Source organism: Erythranthe guttata, chromosome 2, assembly GCF_056151865.1.
Source record: "Erythranthe guttata isolate IM_541 chromosome 2, IM_541, whole genome shotgun sequence".
NCBI lineage: Eukaryota > Viridiplantae > Streptophyta > Magnoliopsida > Lamiales > Phrymaceae > Erythranthe > Erythranthe guttata.
The window spans coordinates 3,058,981-3,077,688 of NC_142534.1; the positions used below are offsets into that span (position 1 = coordinate 3,058,981).

The 18,708-nt window shown below is 36.6% G+C and overlaps 3 protein-coding genes across 3 annotated transcripts; all 3 read right to left on the reverse strand.

Moving 5' to 3' along the window:
• Positions 1-145: 145 nt before the first annotated feature.
• LOC105949550 (potassium transporter 7) lies at positions 146-6,728 on the reverse strand. The gene is made up of 10 exons (XM_012972848.2): positions 6,049-6,728; positions 4,642-4,870; positions 4,280-4,528; positions 4,077-4,127; positions 3,064-3,324; positions 2,775-2,827; positions 2,533-2,647; positions 2,051-2,305; positions 1,377-1,899; positions 146-910 (listed from the first exon to the last, which is right to left on the reverse strand). Exons 1-10 carry the CDS (start codon positions 6,310-6,312, stop codon positions 367-369), a joined length of 2,544 nt encoding a protein of 847 aa, XP_012828302.1. The 5' UTR covers positions 6,313-6,728; the 3' UTR covers positions 146-366.
• A 659-nt stretch (positions 6,729-7,387) lies between these two features.
• On the reverse strand, positions 7,388-11,206 carry LOC105949698 (CD2-binding protein-like protein). Its single transcript, XM_012973019.2, has 10 exons — positions 11,048-11,206; positions 10,534-10,744; positions 9,992-10,117; positions 9,769-9,921; positions 9,083-9,209; positions 8,938-8,979; positions 8,488-8,652; positions 8,354-8,396; positions 7,885-7,962; positions 7,388-7,660 (listed from the first exon to the last, which is right to left on the reverse strand). Exons 1-10 carry the CDS (start codon positions 11,107-11,109, stop codon positions 7,588-7,590), a joined length of 1,080 nt encoding a protein of 359 aa, XP_012828473.2. The 5' UTR covers positions 11,110-11,206; the 3' UTR covers positions 7,388-7,587.
• Positions 11,207-12,238: 1,032 nt separating this feature from the next.
• Positions 12,239-14,261, reverse strand: LOC105949538 (tropomyosin). Its single transcript, XM_012972838.2, has 3 exons — positions 14,031-14,261; positions 13,422-13,578; positions 12,239-12,639 (listed from the first exon to the last, which is right to left on the reverse strand). Exons 1-3 carry the CDS (start codon positions 14,214-14,216, stop codon positions 12,506-12,508), a joined length of 477 nt encoding a protein of 158 aa, XP_012828292.2. The 5' UTR covers positions 14,217-14,261; the 3' UTR covers positions 12,239-12,505.
• Positions 14,262-18,708: the final 4,447 nt, after the last annotated feature.

Consider the following 18,708-nt stretch of genomic DNA (forward strand, 5'->3'; position numbering starts at 1 on the left):
AAGAACAATGGACTGCTATCATGAATGAAGTACAAGCAGGTCAATTCTATCATCCTCAATTTCAATGCCCAGATATGTCAGAGTTGGTATACTAAAAACTTTTTAAAGAGGCTACATGCATCAAACAAGTCACCCGGAAGAAGAATTACACGGCCAAAAATCGCACTTCATATCAATGTGTTAATTACAATATTTCTGAACCACCTTTTTGTGACGATCAAATCACAAGCAGAGCAAAAACTGCTAAAAATTTCGAAATATAGCATCGAACGGGAGCTCTCAAAAGTCAGCTGAGGCTATCTATATAAAACCACGATAGTTTCGATTGGAATCTACACACTCAACTGCTGCAATGAACAGCAAACTTCAAACCATATAAGTCATTCCTACCTGTATCAAATGCGAGTGCGGAACACTCAGATTTGCAGTCCCCCTTCGGCAGTTCTTTCTTAAGAAAGCATAAAAATAGTTGATCACAAGCTTCTTAATAAACCAAGAGTCCTTCCTCGCCCTAATATCTCCATGACCAAGAAGATACACCACACCAGACTCTTTTGCCTTGCGTAAGAACGACAGCTCCTTCTCAAGGCTTTGCTCAGCATCAATACTAATTTGATCAGTAGAAGAAGAAGTCTCTAGCTTCCCTTCTTCTAACGCACGCGCTTCTGCACCAAAATTGCTCGTATCTTTGAACTCTGCCAGGAGAGGGACACCCAGTGAGTAAACACTCCCATTTGGAGCTATTAGTATTCTTGATAGAGAATGGTCTTCTTCGGACCCTGAATCGTCGTCACTATCACTCTCCAGGGACCTCTCCTGAGCTTCCCGCCGAATGAACTTGTCAAGACTCTCGATAAGCAACTGCTCGAAGGTCTGGTGGTTTTCTTTGCGAACATCTTTGTAGCCATACCTGTTAATGGCAGGAGTCAAAACAATAATCTATGAAGTAACGGAATCTTCTTTCTATCAGCCCCAAATACTTTAAGTGGCAGTATTCTATCGCAAAAGCATGTGTAACTAGATTTGAAAAATCGTATTATGATGCAGGACCATATCTTTTTTATCGAATCTAGCTATGATCGAAGTAGCCTACTATGTGGGGCCCAGAATAAAAAGCACTAGTCAACGAAGACCAACCCCATGGATACTGGCATCAGCGGTAATGCACGGAAGTCAAGAAAAACATCACAACAGACATGCTATTGAAATTTAAACTCAAGAAATCAAATGTAAATGTCCAGAGAATCCCAAATGCAAAAGAATGAAACCTTACTTAAGATAGGAATATTAAATTGGAATGAATTAAGATTATCCATACACAAGATGAGGTACAACAAGCAAGTTTGGGGAGCGAAAAAAAAGGTAACAAATTTTACCTGGCAACACAACGAAATATGTGGTAGCTTTTGGCGCAGACTCGCCTAAACAGAAACCTTTCATTTTGAGGCACAACTGATACAGGAACATACTTTATACACACAAATATGATCATCGAATGCACAGCAGGTAGAGTAGTCAGGAAATGCCCAAATATAGCAGGTACACCCTTTGCCAACTCATTGTAAAGCAAGCCAATCCCAGGAGCCCTAACAGTTCCTAGGTCAGGACCTAGTTCCCGCAGCACATCCATCGACATCTTCTTTTTCACCTCTGTTTCATACTTTAACTTGCTTCCATAATTCCAGATGTACATAATTAGAAATATGACAACGGCAAACACCAGTATGATCCAACTTCCATCCCCCACACTCCACAGAACTGAAGAAAAGAAGGTTAACTCCAATCCCAAGAAAAGAATAGCAAAACTCAGCACAACAAAAATATTTATCTGCCATATCAGAAGCATCACGAGGGTGACTAAGATTGTAGTCATCATCATGACTCCCAGTTCAGCAATGGCTGTAATAGTATATATACGAGGTCAGTTGTAAGCATAAATGTAACGTTATTTTAGCACAGAATTATAGACAACCGTAAATCCAGGTAAATGAAACAAGCATAACAATAATCAAATAACTCAAATTTCGAACAGAAGCGATAAGAGACTTACCATATGCATTCCCAATTTCATAAATGCTTGAGATATTGCAGACCAACACCAGGGCCAGAGCCAGAAGAAACCAGTTCATCACTGGAATATAAATCTGGCCCATGAATTTCCTCGAGGTATGAATGATTTTAAGGCGAGGAAAGCAACCGAGTGCACTGGATTGTTTAATACAAGAGAAAGTTGCGGTCGTCATAGCTCTACTAGCAATCAGTGCAGCTACATTAGCTATGAGGAAGACAGGCCAGAAAGCTCCACCTGCAGCAGATTAAAGAGAACCACCCAAATATCACTTGCTGGTCAATTTAACTCATGCCTAGAAATGAATTATCAGCTCCTCAGTGTCATAACTTAAAACCTGGAACCTAGAATGTAACAATTATTATGACATGAACTAGCCATATCCATAGTAGATGATTAAGATCTGCTAACAGTCTTTCTAAAATACATCCACAACACATATATCAGGGTCGTAGTTTATTTACTTGGAACAGAAGAAAAGAAAGCCTGTGTAGTATCAACGTGGTTCTCCATAAGATATGCAGCTTGACCCAGGTAGCCCAAAAGAAGGCAAGGTAATACCAGGAACATGAATGTAAGCTGTCACAAGAAATTAAGTCCTTGGTAAGAAAATATTACATATCTAGGAAGAAAGAAAGTTTCTCTTTTATAACATTGAAACCAAAACCCAAATGGACGGGAAAACTGCAAACAGCTTAGTCCTTACCTGCACTGATCTTACAGAAAAATAGCAAAGATCTGCAAACATTGCCTCAGAACCTGAGTCATGTAACTGATCATCAGGAATTAATAAGAAGAAATGTTACAATGAGTAATAGAAATACAATCAGTTAGAGACATATTCACTTCTAATGAACTAGTCATACATAAGCAGTTCTATGCCATATCACAGATAAGCCAGCCCCTAGATTCAGTTTCGAAATTAAACAAATATATAGTATGGTATACATTTTATGGAATTCCGGCAACGACATAAAGCGTATTTCAGAAGTTACCTGTTGCACAAAGAAGACAACCCCCTAGAGAGTACCAAGCCTTGGTTGAATTGCGCTTGAAGTAATAATAGATATGAATTGGATTGAATGCCTGCAGAACTCTCGTATCATATTTGACAAGGTTGTATATGCCAATGCCCCCAAGAGAACAAAACCATATAAACAAAGCAGGACCAACTACAAGCCCCACTTTACTTGTTCCATACCTCTGTAGACTGAACAAAATTATAATAAACGCAATCGAGATCATCACCACGTGATCTGCACTTCATAAAACTGAACCTTGTAAGTGACCAGCTATGCTACACGGGTCGCACTAAATGCATGAGTATATGACTACTAATACTGCAAAATTATGGTCATTTTAAATAAAATGTAAGAAGCCAAGTTGTAATTGTATGTCATATTTCAGAACACATAACTGCAAAATTTTCAAGACAATGTGCTCTAGGTCAGGGAACCGTACGGCAACCACCTAACCATGAGGCTTTTGGTGTATACATCTTAAATGAACTATGGAAGGTATGTGAAAGATCCCATTGGGTTAACACCCAAAATTCATCAGCTGACATCTTCTCATCTTACAAGAAGTACACGGGGAGCATCATTTTCTGTCATAAATTGGCAATATAGCGACCAAATCAACAAAGTCTTATCTAATATTATGGAACATAAACAATATCAGAAATGATTTTCCTCATTAAATTTACAAAGGAGCCATCTCTAGAGTCAAATCACATGACTCAAATAATTGAATGGTATTGGATTCATTGTCCTAATATTTTAGACTGCTTTCAGTGTACAATTACTAGACCAGACTGTACTTTGTATCTTTGTACTTAAAAGTCAGGGTGGAATGAAGAAATTATGTTCTTCAGATACTCCTAACAAAACAACCACAGTCAATGACTAGGACTGTTTCTTGAATATACTAGCTTGCATTCATGATCTGAAATTCCTGCTACAAGATTTGAGAAGCTGAACAAAAAAAGTAGAATAAAATGATCAATCACCTTCACTAAACCCAGAGACTCCAATTTTTAAGCCACCGACAGCAGATATAACTGCACATATATAAATAGAATTCATTGTTAACTTCAAGCAGCAAACATAGAAAACAAATGAATATTGCTTTGAATTTCTTCCTTTCTATGAATAGCAAAATGCTAAATCCTCTAGGGAATAAAATGTACCAAGATGAATCTGCTAAAATCACCTGACATCGCAGGCGTAACAACACCATCAGCTATCACCATAGAAGTGCCAGCAAGAACCAACATTAGAAGAAGCTTTTTCAGTGTCAGAGAAGTTTCAAGCCTTTCCTTTATTTTCAAAGACCTCTCGAGTTCAGCTGATGGAACCTTCAACCTGAAGCTTGATATGCGAGCATCTGACGGTAATTGGTTGGGCAGAAGACTAACTTTAGCGTGCCTACAAATCAATGAGTACAGAGCAAATGTACCACCTGAAGAAAATGAACAAACACGAAGTCTACATCATCTAAACTGTGAATGGACATATGAATTACCTAATTGTAAATAAAATCATTGTGTAAGGCAAGTTCAAAATGCAATATACCTTCACCATCATCATTAGCCCAAAGAACAATAAGAACATACTTGATCAGTGATATCAGAATTAAGGTGTACAAAACTAGGGACAGTGCACCCAGAACATCTTCATTCCCCTTGACGGGTGCCTTGCTGAACATCACGCTGAAGGTATATAACGGACTAGTTCCCACATCGCCAAAAACGACTCCAAGTGTTTGAAAGACCAGTAAGATTCTCCTGCCCAAAGTGGCGTCCTGCAATTTTATTTTCAAAATCAAGATACCAAAATAATAGCCATTATTAATCATGAAATTGTCAATATCAAGTACAACTGCTATTTCTTTGGGAAGAGAAAAAGAATTTAGTTCTCAGAGTCGGACTTTATAAGAATTAATATATATTGTTGGAAATTTCAGGTTATCAATGCTTTTATTTCCATATTGTAAGGAAGATATTTGACTTATCATAAAAAGATCCGCAAGAATGTGACGATATATATATATATATATATATATTATATATATATATATATATTCATGTCCTATGTCTAGCCCACTTAATTCAAAAAACCGTAGGTATTGAGTTCAGTACTTCTAAACTTGATTAAATTGAGTCCTTCGATCTTCCAATAGCTCTTAGAAAAGGTGATAGATCTTGTACCAAAAATCCAATTCTAGATGTCTATTACTCAATGTAACATGGAAGGTGATAGATCTTGTACCAAAAATCCAATTCTAGATGTCTCTTACTCAATGTAACATGGAAGGTGATGGACTTGCCAAAAGGGATGACTCCTGTTGGATGTAAGTGGGTTTTGAATTGAACTTAAATATAAGTCTGATGGGTCTTTGGAGCGCCATAAGGTGTTGGTGGTTAAAAGTTTATCTCATGTAGCAAAGTAAGTTGAGTACAGTTCCGGGTTCTCTTATCTATTGCAATTAGTCATAATTGGCCACAGTGTGAATTAGACGTAAACTATGCATTTGTCAATGGAAATCACGAATCAAATGACTTATATGACGGCCCAACCTGGTTTTAAAGATTGTTTTGGACGAAAAGTGTATCATCCTTAGAAGTTTTTGCATGATATAAAACAGTATCCTTGAGCTTGGTTTGAGAATTTTACAAGCTTAACAAAGAAATAAATGTATTCACACTCAAACAGATCATACTTGAAGTTGAAGCATTCTGAAGGTGATAAAGTTGCATTTTTTTATTGTCTATGTTCATGATATTGTTCTTATACGTAGTCACGACGCGAGATCAGTAACACTGAAAGGATGCTTAGCCGGAGGACTTACTTGTGGATTTGTACATATTTATAGGGAAATAAAAAGCAACACGAATTAACAAAAAAAACAAATGAACTTGCAGAGGAAAGAAACGTTTGTAAACTTGTAGACAGAAAAAAATTAACCTAAAATCAACTCACCTCAAAATCATTTCTCTGGGCACCGGGAACTTCGAGGGCTTCAACATCAAACGAATCAATCCGAGGCCCGGTCCGGATCAACCTCTGCTCCGCATTATCCTCGTCGTCGGAATCGCGCAGCGGGGATTCCTCTCCGCCGCTGCCACGGCCGTCGCCGTCGTTGTCGATCTCCGAGCCCTCCTCGTCTTGATACACCCAGCGCGACTCCATCGAGTCCATCGAAGATAACCCCCTCTTCTCCCTCTCCGATCCCTCCTCCGTCATCCCTCTATATATATATACGTACGCGTATATTCTAGGTGTACGTATACATCGAATTATAGCAATATATGCACGTATTTAATTTCTTCCCAAATCAATACGCTACGTTTTTTATTGAATTAGATTTCTGCAGCACACAATATACATACCCCTTCAACTGATTGTTCTGATACAGTGTGTGTTTGTGTGTGTGTCTGTGTGTGAGAAGAGAGAGAAATAAATGTAACGAACTTAGATTAGGAGCAGCAAAAGGCTCGAGCCGCGAGCGAGAGAGAGTGAATCGAATACAGCTGGCATACCGAATACGTTTCTATCTTTCGTGATCATATTGGTAAATTACACATACCTCCCTGAGATTAAACGTAATTACATCTAGATCCCTCAATTTTTAAAAGTTATGCGTACATCCCTTACAAGGTTTGATATTAGCGAACATTTGGCCCATTTAAAAGTATTGATTTTTTTGAAATTTCATTTTCACCCTTGACCAAGTATTGGGTAATTTACATTGTCCTCCCCTAAAATCAGATCTAATTCCATATAGATCTCTCATATTTCAGAAATATTACAAACACCTCCCTTAAAATAAAAACTATAATAATAAATTTAAAATCACTGAATAATTTTTTTTTTAACGAAAAACATGTGATTAGGTTTCTTCGACTAAAGTTGTGCTTTCTTTGCGCATATGCCTCTTCTCCGTTATAATTAGATGCATAACAGATTCGATACGAGAAGGGGGTTTTGCGTAAAGAAAAATGAAACATAAAACTGCAAAAGCTCAGTTGCACATTTGTTGAGTAAGATACGCATGCTGTAATGGATCGGACAGAAGCTAGATTTCGTACAAAGAAAAATACAACACAAGGGCTGTGCTGTAATGGATTGGGCAGAAGGGAGTTTCGTACAATGACAAATAAAACACGAGGGATATAAAATAAAATAAACGAGCAAATTTTCTTCAAAGGGGGTATGGTATAATATAGTTTATCGATCTCATCAAATCGTGTCCTGTCGAGTTTTCTGGAACTGTAATCTCCATTTTCGTGGAGGCTTAAATTTCTCATCATGAAATCTATTTGCGTAAACTCATATTTCCCATACGGAAGCAAGCGTGAAATGGGCAAAGACACGATTTAATGGGTTCTTGTACACACAGAAAAGAAGTGAAATCATTTCGAAAAATTTACCGCATTTGCAATTTTGACCAAAGCAAATCGAATTCTTTACATAGTCGTGTATCGGTTACTTAGTGAAGAGCAGCACAAATCTCTCTCATCAGCTCACCGCAGTCACGTTGGCTTCTTGTTGGACCTCATCATACGTCCCTGATTCTTCGTTATAAGAATACCTACACAGAAAAGGCAAAGTCACATATATAAGGCATTGACCAAATTGACTTACATCGTGTTTCTACCGATGAGCTAATGGACAAATATTGTGACAATGGTTACAATAGGAAACTCATCCTGCAATTAATCCATCTTACAAAGGTAGTGCGCAGATGAATGAAGTGCGTTTCTAAAAAAAGTATAATAATAAACACCAGAAAATAACACGTCGTGGCTACTTTACCATTTCCCTGACGATGCAGAGCAGTACAGCCCAGAAGAAGGATCATAGTAATAACCCAAACTGCTACTGTAGTAATATCTGGCAAAAAAAAAAAGACGAGAGAAATAAGACAGGATATCAACACAAAAATCTTCCAACATTCCATGCAATATGAAGCCATAAGTCTGAAGTTGGTATAAAAAAATAATTCAGCTATAAAATGAGTGGCAGATTCACCGAGACTTAATTTCACCGCTTAGATAATTGTGAGTTTTCATGATGCAAAAACTGATGTTAGCTAATCGTCAAAGCATGCAACATTTGCACCTATATGCGGTAACTAAAGACGTTGACCAAAAAATTTAGTGACAAAAAAGGTCTACCCAGAGACAGAACGTATTGGCCCAGATTTTTTGCAATGAAATAAGTAACTAAAGATTTTGAATACAGTTTTTACAGAACCGAACACAGTTAAAGTATGAAGGCATACCCAGAAGACTCGTCATATACATAGTCGCTCTGCATGTCTCCACCTGCAAAATCCCACATAAGATATTTTGAGTTACCAAATATAGTTTGATGTTTCTCTATACCAATTTTTTCAAGAACTGAATGTAATCGTACTCTCAGAGGGCTGAACAGGAACTGATCCACTCCCACTAGAGGCGGGATTCTCAGCAGCACTTCCACCATCGTCTCCAAACATGTCAAACATGTCATCGGACTTCTCCTGACTCAAACTTTCTGAGAGACCATGCTTCCTTGTCTGAACTACCTTCTCATAACCCTCTGCGGATTAAAAGAGATTCATAATATAACATTGCTCATATTGGACGCACGACAAGAGGGTACAATAAAAAATTGAAATGGGAGAGTGTGAGCCACGTGATAATGAACATAAACTCGAATTTCCCAAGTGGATACATCAAAATAACAGAATGCCCCCCTATACGGAAAATGTTATCGTAAAAACAAATGGACACTGAAATGGACTAATAAAACCAATACGGCATATTATCATCAACATAAGTCTAATCAAGAATGTGGATGAAAATTATTTAATACAGTACTAACCTGCTTCACGCTTAAAATGTTCTTGCTTTTCTTCATACACATCTGTAAGACAAAAAAGGTTCGTATATATAAATATAAGAGTAAATATCTAGAAATATGTATTGCTTGTAATATTCTCTAACAAAAACATAATAGACAAACTTACCATAATCTCCATTCTCCATCAATTTCATAGCATCTTCAGTAAGCTTGTCAAACAGCTGTTTTGTTACTTCAGACATCTTCTGCTTCTTATCAGTTGAACCTTTTAGTCTTCTCAAAGCTCGCAAAACCTGTCAAGATAAATGCCAATAAGACTCATGAAGAATTTTAAGAAACTAATGAAATAAGGGAAATTCAAGTTCAAGAACAAGTCCAGCTTTCATAATTTAAAAGTACAAAACAAACAATAAATGTGTAATAAAGTTATTTATGTAATAAACCTATGAATAATAGTTTTTATGGTCCTTCTGCTCTTGAAAAATAGGAACTGCTATAAGATGCAAGAAAAGTAAACAAGTACGCACATAGATAAATATTATAAAAAAAGGATTCAATATACTTTTTGCACTGCCATTCAATTGCAAGTTATATGAATGTTTTCTTAAAATGTGAAACTGTATCAGCCAAATATGATTTGCATCTAACGTCCAATACACTTGTAAAAACCCAATGTTTCAGAAATTGCCCTATTTCCTTAAAAAGCAAGTACATTAACAAAAGTGTCGTGCGAAAATCAAAGCATCCTAGCTACCTGGTCTTGTCAAGGAGGAGCGAAAACAAATATTTGTATCCAATGAGGTTTCAGGATTCACAATCGAAAAAGAAAATGATGTATGACTAAAAGCTCACCGTTTCTCCAGGCTCAAGAACATCAGCAATCCGCCTATTAATTTCTGCAAGTTCTTCGGTCACAAGGTCCTGAGGTTTGTCATCATTATTCGTAGGAATGGAGCTCTTTCCAGTATACTTTGGATGAACATCCACGCTATCAAGCCATGCATCCTGCAGGTGTTCCGTGTGAGAATAATGCACTTACCAGATAATCGTATTATACATAATTCCACTACAGTACCTTGATCTCATTCTGATTCACGTACTCGACATAATTTCCGTCATCATCAAAGTATCCCTCCTCTCTCTCTTTGTCCAGATTAAACGGTTCCATTGGGGTGCCTTCATCAACAGAAGTCTCGTCTTCCTGCCAAAATTTACTTCTCATTATTTATCTTTTAAAACCAATCAAACATTAAACAGAAGAGAACCAAAACCCAATATGACAAACTCCGGCACCAACTGGAGCTCGATTTGAGCGTGGAATCCAATTCAATTTTAAGCTATTAAAAAAGTCATTAATGAAAGAAAAAAATACATTAATGAATGGAAGAAATTGAAAAGAAAAAAAAATTCAGTTAGCAAATCATATCTCAAACATAAATGTTAGTCACTTAGTTGGCAAGTCCTAGCAACTTACAGCCGGATAAACTGTCCATACCTACCAAATTTTCAGCTGAAACACACGAGCCTTAGGAAAATCTAATTACCAAAAAAATACCGCATGACATACAACAGAAGCTGTATAAAGACCGTATAGGCGGGGCATCGGGATGACTTTACCTTGTAATGGACTTCTGCTTTCCGTACGTCGGGTACGAAATCTTTGTATTCATCATCAAGAAGCTCTGGCGTGATGTTACTCCGTCGAACCGCACGATCTTTGGCAGCGAGAAGGGCCTTCTTCTTGATAGCAGTATCTTCACCCAACGAATTTTTCACGTAGTCTCCCTGCTGAACCTTCTTACCCTTGGGGAATCTCACTCTTTTCTCCCTGCATATGTAGGCATACTCATACACAGGCCACAAAAAAAAAAAAAAAAAAAAAAAAAAAACCCGACCTACTTTGCTAAAATTTTATTTCTTAATTTAACAATTTCCATAATCAAATTCCTCAAAGTTTTCCTCCATTGGCAGCGTGATTAATTAACAATATGTATATTAGCATACAACTGAATTGAAAGCCCTAACAAAAGGGCATCAAATTTGTCGTCGAATTATCAAATCGATTCATTTCATACAAGTATACATAATAATATAATATAGTATGCATAAAATTGGGAATCGAGAAACTTACGGAGGGGGTTTGCTGGAATCGTCGTCTTCGACGAAGGAGCGCTTCAAGCTGTTTTCTGCCATTCTTTGATTTCAGAGTGTGTGTTTGTTTGGGAGTGAGCGCGCAGGGGTTTGTATTCCTGACCTTTTTTTCAGCGTAAAAATGATAGCATTTAACTCCCCTGTAGTTTCAGTTATATGCACATACCCCCTTCTATTTTCAATATAAGCATATTACCCACATGCAGTTTGAACTTTTCGCACATAACATCCTTGTACTTTTAATATAAGCACATAACCCCTTGTATTTTCAATATAAGCATATTACTCCCTTGTAGTTTGAATTTTTTGCACATAACCTCCTTATACTTTTAATATAAGCACATAAGCCCTCATGATATTCTACATTTCCATTTAATAAATAATCATGCTAATAATGAAGATGATTTTTTTTTTAAATATAATAAATTATGTGCTTATATTGAAAGTTCAAACCAGAGTGGGCAAGTGCTATTTATCCTTCAATAATAAATACTATTCTTGAGGTCTGTAAAATAATTTGTAGATTCGGGTCAGTGCGGGTTTTATGTTCCAAATACGAGTCGGGTTTCAATTTTTCGACCCAACATCTACCAACTGGGCCCTGACTATGCTACCATAATTTAATTTAGCTCACTTAAGATGGAAATAGATTGCATTTGGAAAATAGCGACACTTTTAATAAATTGACAAAATATTTGATTGGAATTATAATATGATGGTTTCTTTTTTTTTTATATATATATACATTATTGTGTTTAACATCCTAGTATATTAGTAATAAATTCTTCAAAACATCTAAATTATTGTAGTATTTGATTTTAAAGTATTTGGTGCAGTCGTAAAATTTCCGCGACATTGCAACGAAACTGGAACCATGGTCATCCGACATCCTCCATAGTCATTCTGATAAACTATGGTTGGAACTTGGACGAGCCTCCGATGTGATTTTGATTAAATCAACATATGCATAAAAAAAATTGTGACAAAAATATGAAGTATAAAATGAAATACGAAAATAAAAGAAACAAAAAAAGAAAAATGAAATGAGAAACGTGCAACACACCTAAGAAATCGCACTCGGTGAATTTTTTAGCTGTAATTTTTACTAACATCGGCAAACTCCCTTGATCAACAGTATACACAGTCGAAATCGAATTACACAAATATACTCTGAGAAGTAAAATACCAACTGCTGTGATTTTAGGAGAGTTACTCATTTTTACTGATCTGATCCAGTTAACCAACAGGCGACAGTTACAAAGAGTCGAAGATCATGTTTCTCCATTGAACTACGGTTAAAGAACAAGCGCCAAAAAGATCGAAAATTTGTGATACAAAGAATGCATACATTAAGTTGGGGTTCTTATGTACACGGATTTATCTGCTCGGGTTCTTTTCTTGCAAGATTCGTACAGAACAGACTTACGAGAATGGATTTTTAGCCTTGTGGAGAAAGTGATCCTCTGCCACCAAGTGTCTGTATTATAGCCTCGAGAAGTTTTATCTCTTTATCCCGTTTCAAAATCTCCTCTTGCTTTGCACGCAACTCTTCCATGTGCAGCTCAAATACTTCTGCGCACACACCACACACACAAAAAAAAAAAAAAAAAAAAATTAATCTATGTTGGCAGTACTTAAGCACGAAAAATTCACTGGTGCAATTATAAAAAGTATCTTGGTATACACGACCACTGTTTTTCTTACTACATGATTTAGTAATCAATGTCATTTTTTGTTTAGTTCAAGAATTATCAGTTTTTTATTGGTTTTTATTTGTTTGTTCATTTTCTTTCGGGGAGAGAGTGAGGGGTTGCGTAACCGAACGATCCGGATTTGTCAATATAGCAACACAAGTCCATGTATAGTTCGTTACTTAATGAGCTTCACCCATACTAGTCGATTACAGAGGTCAAAATAGGAATTATGATAATGACAACAGCCTTAGACTCGAGAATAGATGGGCAAGAAATCATTTGACAAACAGGCAGTGTGGAAGACGGAGAATTCATCTTTTTCAGGGGCCAATATTAATTAAACAAATTTCAAGGAGATCCAACAATACTAAATTATTCGAAATATAACATTTTTTTTGTAATTAAATACTAGGTTCTTGAAAGATAGTGGGGGGGTCACGACCCCCATGGCCATACATGCTGGCTCTACCATTGCAAATACAGATATATCGGAGTGCCAAACACAGATATAACCACATAAGCCATTTCTAAATTACTATTTTTTTCAAGTTAATGAGTTACAAAATTACCAGATCAACAAAGAACGGAAAACGCACATCAATAATTGGACTAAGCTACCGATAAGAAACAAACGAACGAGAGGAGATCAGATAAACGTACTTGTAGTGTTCTCTAATTCCTTTGTAATTTCCAGAGCGCGTAATTCAGCAGCCTTTTGCGCTCCCTCAGCCTGCCGTTTTTCAGTACGTGCACGAGCAGCAGCAGATATGGCATTATCGAGTTCTCTTTCTAAAGTCTCCACCCTCTGCTCTAGAACCTACAGTCATTAACCAGTGCTAATCACAATTAGCAGACAATACTAAGTGAACACGAACAACGAGCCACCGTAATTACAGAGACGAATTATAAACTTTCAATGCAACAAAACCAACTCCGATTTACATTCGACTTCACCAGAACCGTAAACACCATATCGATTAACCCAATCTATCAGAACACAAATTTGGAAAAAAATGTACCTCCCTAAATCAAGATCAAGTAAAATTCATAGTACAGAATCATAAATGAAATATAGGTTTTCCCAGATTGGAAATTCAAATTGAATTAATGAGCTATTTGACCCCCATCAATCAAAATCACAGAAATTCAAAAGCAACAGCAAACCACAGATCAAATCAATGAAACATCGTACAATTCAGCCAATGGACAAAAAAAAAAAAATTGAAGTGCATTAAATTGAATTTGAAGAGAATTGCTAGTTGGAGTGACCTTGATAGTGCGAGCTTGCTCGGAGCTAAGGGAGGCTTTGGCGAAGGTATCGCCGTCAACGTAAACGGCTTTTTTGATGAGTAGCCTCTGTAAGGAGTCGAGATTCGACGCGGTTTCCGTTAGATTGGCGATCGCCGCCGTCCATCTCTCGCCGTCTTTCTCCTTCTCCTTCGTTCTCCCATCCATTGATCGTCGTTTCTTTTTTCCCTAATCTTTTGTGCTTTCCACGCAATTATTTGTCATAATTCTTATGGGTAATTTTCATTTTGCACCCTCCAATTATGTTTATTTGCCATTTTGAACCCTTGAATTAAAAATATGGTAGATAGCACCCTCAAATTAAGATTTGCTTGGCACATTACACCCCAAGACATTTTTCTGCTAAAATTTGGGTCCCAAAAAAATGATTTTCCATAATTCAATGGGCAAAATGGTCAATTATTGTTAATTATATAGGGCAAATTACCAAAACCCCCTGAGGTAAGCCTAAATAACGAAAATCCCCCCCACGTTCTCCTAATTACGAAAACCCCCCTGAGGTATGCAGACATCTTACAAATCGCTCTAACGGTGTTAAACTCGATAGAATCTTTTTGATTCTCCCGAATATTCCCCCGATAATACCAATTTTGCCCTTGTACACGAAATTACCCTTAGGGGTAATTGTAAGCATTTTATTTAATGAGGGGTCATAAATATATACTCTTCATGAAATCATCTTTCTTTTACAGTCCCAGTAGTTTAAAATGACTGGGTAATTTCTTCGGCTTCTGGAGCTGATCGACCGGCCGGCAAAATCTACGCGTGTTCTTGGACCGGGATTCGGTGCAGTGCCAATTCCTCCAAATTCGTCGGTTTAGACCCGTCGATGAAGAATCTCGGCGGCTCGTTATCCGGGAAGCAGTTCGGTTTGTTTTCCGATCTCGTCGATCTTAATCTGAGTCATAACTCGTTTTCCGGCCAACTTCCCGCCGGTGTTTTCAACCTCACTAACCTGGAATCGTTGGACATCAGTAGGAACAATTTCTCCGGGGGTTTTCCGAGTGGGATTCCGCGGCTCCGGAGTTTGGTCGTTCTCGACGCGTTCAGCAACAGCTTCGCCGGAAACCTACCGGCCGACGTCTCTCAGGTGGAGTCTCTCAAAGTGCTGAATTTCGCCGGAAGCTACTTCAGCGGTCCAATCCCGCCGGAGTACGGCTCGTTCAAATCGCTCGAGTTCATTCACCTCGCCGGAAATTTCCTCGGCGGCGCAATACCGCCGGAGCTGGGGAATCTGAGATTTCTCTCACACATGGAGATCAGCTACAACTCCTACGAGGGCGAAATCCCTTGGCAATTCGGTAATATGAGCGACCTCCAGTACCTCGATATCGTCGACGCAAATATCTCCGGCCAAATCCCTAACCAACTCAGCAACCTCACGAAACTCGAATCGCTCTTCCTCTTCAAGAACCAACTCACCGGAAAACTCCCGCCGGAGCTCAGCAAAATCTCCACCCTCAAAAGCTTAGATTTCTCACTATATTTAACGGGCGTAAATTTTTGGGCATTGAGGTCTGATCAAAGGCCATAACACTAATAATTTCTTTTTCAGCTTTTTTCTTTTATTTTCACATATTTAACAGAAGGATATAATAGACATTTCACGTTTTCGGTTAAAAAAATTCGGTCAACCGTTAGTCAAGGGGGGTTTTCGTAATTACGAGAACGTGGGGGGAATTTTCGTTATTTAGGCTTACCTCAGGGGAGTTTTGGTAATTTGCCAATATGTTCTGTAATTAAAAAGGTTGATAGTGAATTTATTCACAAATTTACCCTTTCAGTTATGGGATGCACTATGCCAAATAAATCTTAATTTGATGGTGAAATCTATCATATTTTTAATTTAAGGGTGCAAATTGCTAAATGAGCATAATTGTAGGGTGCAAAGTGTCAATTACCCTAATTCTTATTAATAATTAAGGGTCTATTACAAGTAAGTTCATCATCGGCTACTTATTCATAAAGGGGTCCACACAAAAAAACATTTTACAAAAAATCCAGACAAGGTCAGATGTGTATAAAAGACAAAAATACCCCTCATGATTTAATATGCTCCAATTTCATCATTTAGTTCAATTTAACCTCATTTTGATCCCCAATTTTCACAAATTATTCAATTTTGACACATACCCAAGCAAAAAGGCCCAAATTTAACCTCATTTTGACCCTAAATTTCACCAAGTATTCAATTGTTTTTAGTATGAACATAACACATGAGCATATCTCTTGAATCACGTCATATTTCAGTGATCCGACGTCGTTTCGACCATCAAAAATGAAATTTTGATATTTTAGAAAAGTTTAAGAAAAAATATATAAATTCATAGAAACATCGTATGAGGAAGTTGCGTTGTTTCACAAATTGCGAGATCTATTAGAATTAGGTTTTAACTCATTTATGCAAAATGATCGTTTTTCCATGTTTATTAAGGTTTTTTGAATTTCAATAGCACGTTAAAAAACATATCCCAAGCTTAACGGCCCGACAATCAAAACTCATGAATCACGTCATATTTCGGCGATCCGACGTCGTTTCCACACTTAAAAATAAAATTTTACTATTTTAGGAAAGTTTTAGCAAATTCATATCAATTAATAGAAACATGAGATGAGGATTCCGTCGGTTGCTTTGTTTCAGGAATTGCGAGATCTATTAGAAATAGGTTTTAACTCATTTTTTATTTTTTGCTGCAAAATGATTGTGTTTCCAGGTTTATTAAGGTTTTCTGTGTTTGAATAGCAAGATAAAACTCATATCCCAAGCAAAACGGTCCGACGAACAAAACTCATCAGAATTGCTCATGAATCACGTCAGATTTTGGTGATCCAACGTCGTTTTACACTTAAAAATGAAATCTTGCTATTCCAGGAAAGTTTTAGAAAATTCATATCAATTCATAGAAACATCAGATGAGGATTCCATCAGTTGCGTGGTTTCAGAAATTGCGAGATCTATTAAAATTAGGTTTTTACTCATTTTCGATTTTTTTCTGCAAAATGTTCGTTTTTCTAAGTTTCATTAAGGTTTTATGAGTTTGAATAGCACGTTAAAACTTAAAAGTCATATCTCAAGCAACACGGCCCGACGAACAACACTCATGAGCTTTTCTCATGAATCACGTCAAATTTATGTGATCCGACGTCATTCTGACACTTAAAAATGAAATTTTACTATTTTAAGAAAGTTTTAGAAAATTCATATCAATTCAACGAAACATCATATGAGAATTCCGTCAGTTGCGTTATTTCAGGAATTGCGAGATGTATTAGAATGATGCTTTAACTCATTTTCAATTTTTTTTTTCTGCAAATCGATCGTTTTTAAGGTTAATTAAGGTTTTTTTGAGTTTGAATAGCAAAATAAAAGTCCTATCGCAAGCAAAACGGCCCGACGAACAAAACTCATGACCAAAGCTCATGAATCACGTCAGATTTCGGTAATCCAGCGCCGTTTTGACACTTAAAAATGAAATTTTATTATTTTAGGAAAGTTTTAGAAAATATATATCAATTCATAGAAATATCAGATGCGCATTCCGTCAGTTGCATGGTTTCTTGAATTGCGAGATTTATTAGAAATAGATTTTAACTCATTTTTGATTTTTTTGTACAAAATGATCGTATTTCCATGTTTATTACGATATGTTGAGTTTGAATAGCAAGTTAAAAGTCATAAACCTTACAAAATGGTCCGACGAACAAAACTCATGAGCATTGTCGGATTTCGGTGATCCGACCTCGTTTTGACACTTAAAATGTAATTTTGCCATTTTAGGAAAGTTTTAGTAAATTCATATCGATTAATAGAAAATCAGATGAGGATTCCGTCAGTTGCGTTGTTTGATGAATTGCGAGATCTATTATAATTATGTTTTAACTCCATTTTTTTTAGCAAAATGATTGTTTTTTCAGGTTTATTAATTTTTTTTTGAGTTTGTATAGCACGTTAAAAGTCCTATGTCAAGCAAGACCGCTCGACGAACAAAACTCATGATCGTAGCTCGTAATTCACGTCAGATTTCGCGATCCGACGTCATTTTAACACTTAATAATGAAATTTTGTTATTTTGGAAAAAGTTTTAGAAATTTTATAGCAATTCGTAGAAACATTAGATGAGAATTCCGTTAGTTGCATTGTTTTAGGAATTACCGAAAAAAATGCTACTATATATATTCATTAATTTTACATGTACAAAGAGTTCTTTACCAACAAACTATTTATAGGGCCTGCCAAAAACCATAATGCCCATTGATAATGAATTGGATTGTGACACAATATGGTCCAAGCCTATGATTTCACCTTGTTCATTTATATATATATACACACATATACATAAAAATACTTCAGAATCAATCAATTTGACTTTTTTTCCGCTTATAATGTCGTTTATAACTGGTTCATTTAAATATTTAATCTTTATAACTGGTTCATTTAAATATTTAATTAGACGACAGCCAAATATGTGCATTGAATAAATATTGATGGGAGAATCGAACTAAAATCGTTAGAGTTGTTCTCGTACTCTACCAATAAGTCATATTTAGTAGCTAATTTGACACGTTAAAAGTGCACATGTAAGACAATACATAATCCAAGGTGGTTGAAAATTATAGTTACCCAAATAGAAGGGGATTT

Bases quoted from the DNA above. Each gene is read 5' to 3' on its own strand.
- LOC105949550 (XM_012972848.2), bottom strand. From the start codon at position 6,312: ATGACGGAGGAGGGATCGGAGAGGGAGAAGAGGGGGTTATCTTCGATG. The intron at 2,828-3,063 runs GTAACTTCTGAA...TACATGACTCAG, and splicing joins TTGTCTTCTTTGTGCAACAG to GTTCTGAGGCAATGTTTGCA. The intron at 1,900-2,050 runs GTAAGTCTCTTA...ATACTATTACAG, and splicing joins TGAAATTGGGAATGCATATG to CCATTGCTGAACTGGGAGTC.
- LOC105949698 (XM_012973019.2), bottom strand. From the start codon at position 11,109: ATGGCAGAAAACAGCTTGAAGCGCTCCTTCGTCGAAGACGACGATTCC. The intron at 8,397-8,487 runs GTACGATTACAT...GGGATTTTGCAG, and splicing joins TCCTGTTCAGCCCTCTGAGA to GTGGAGACATGCAGAGCGAC. The intron at 7,963-8,353 runs GTATGCCTTCAT...TTTTTTTGCCAG, and splicing joins GTATATGACGAGTCTTCTGG to ATATTACTACAGTAGCAGTT.
- LOC105949538 (XM_012972838.2), bottom strand. From the start codon at position 14,216: ATGGATGGGAGAACGAAGGAGAAGGAGAAAGACGGCGAGAGATGGACG. The intron at 13,579-14,030 runs GTCACTCCAACT...TAATGACTGTAG, and splicing joins AGCAAGCTCGCACTATCAAG to GTTCTAGAGCAGAGGGTGGA. The intron at 12,640-13,421 runs GTACGTTTATCT...GTGTGTGCGCAG, and splicing joins GGAATTAGAGAACACTACAA to AAGTATTTGAGCTGCACATG.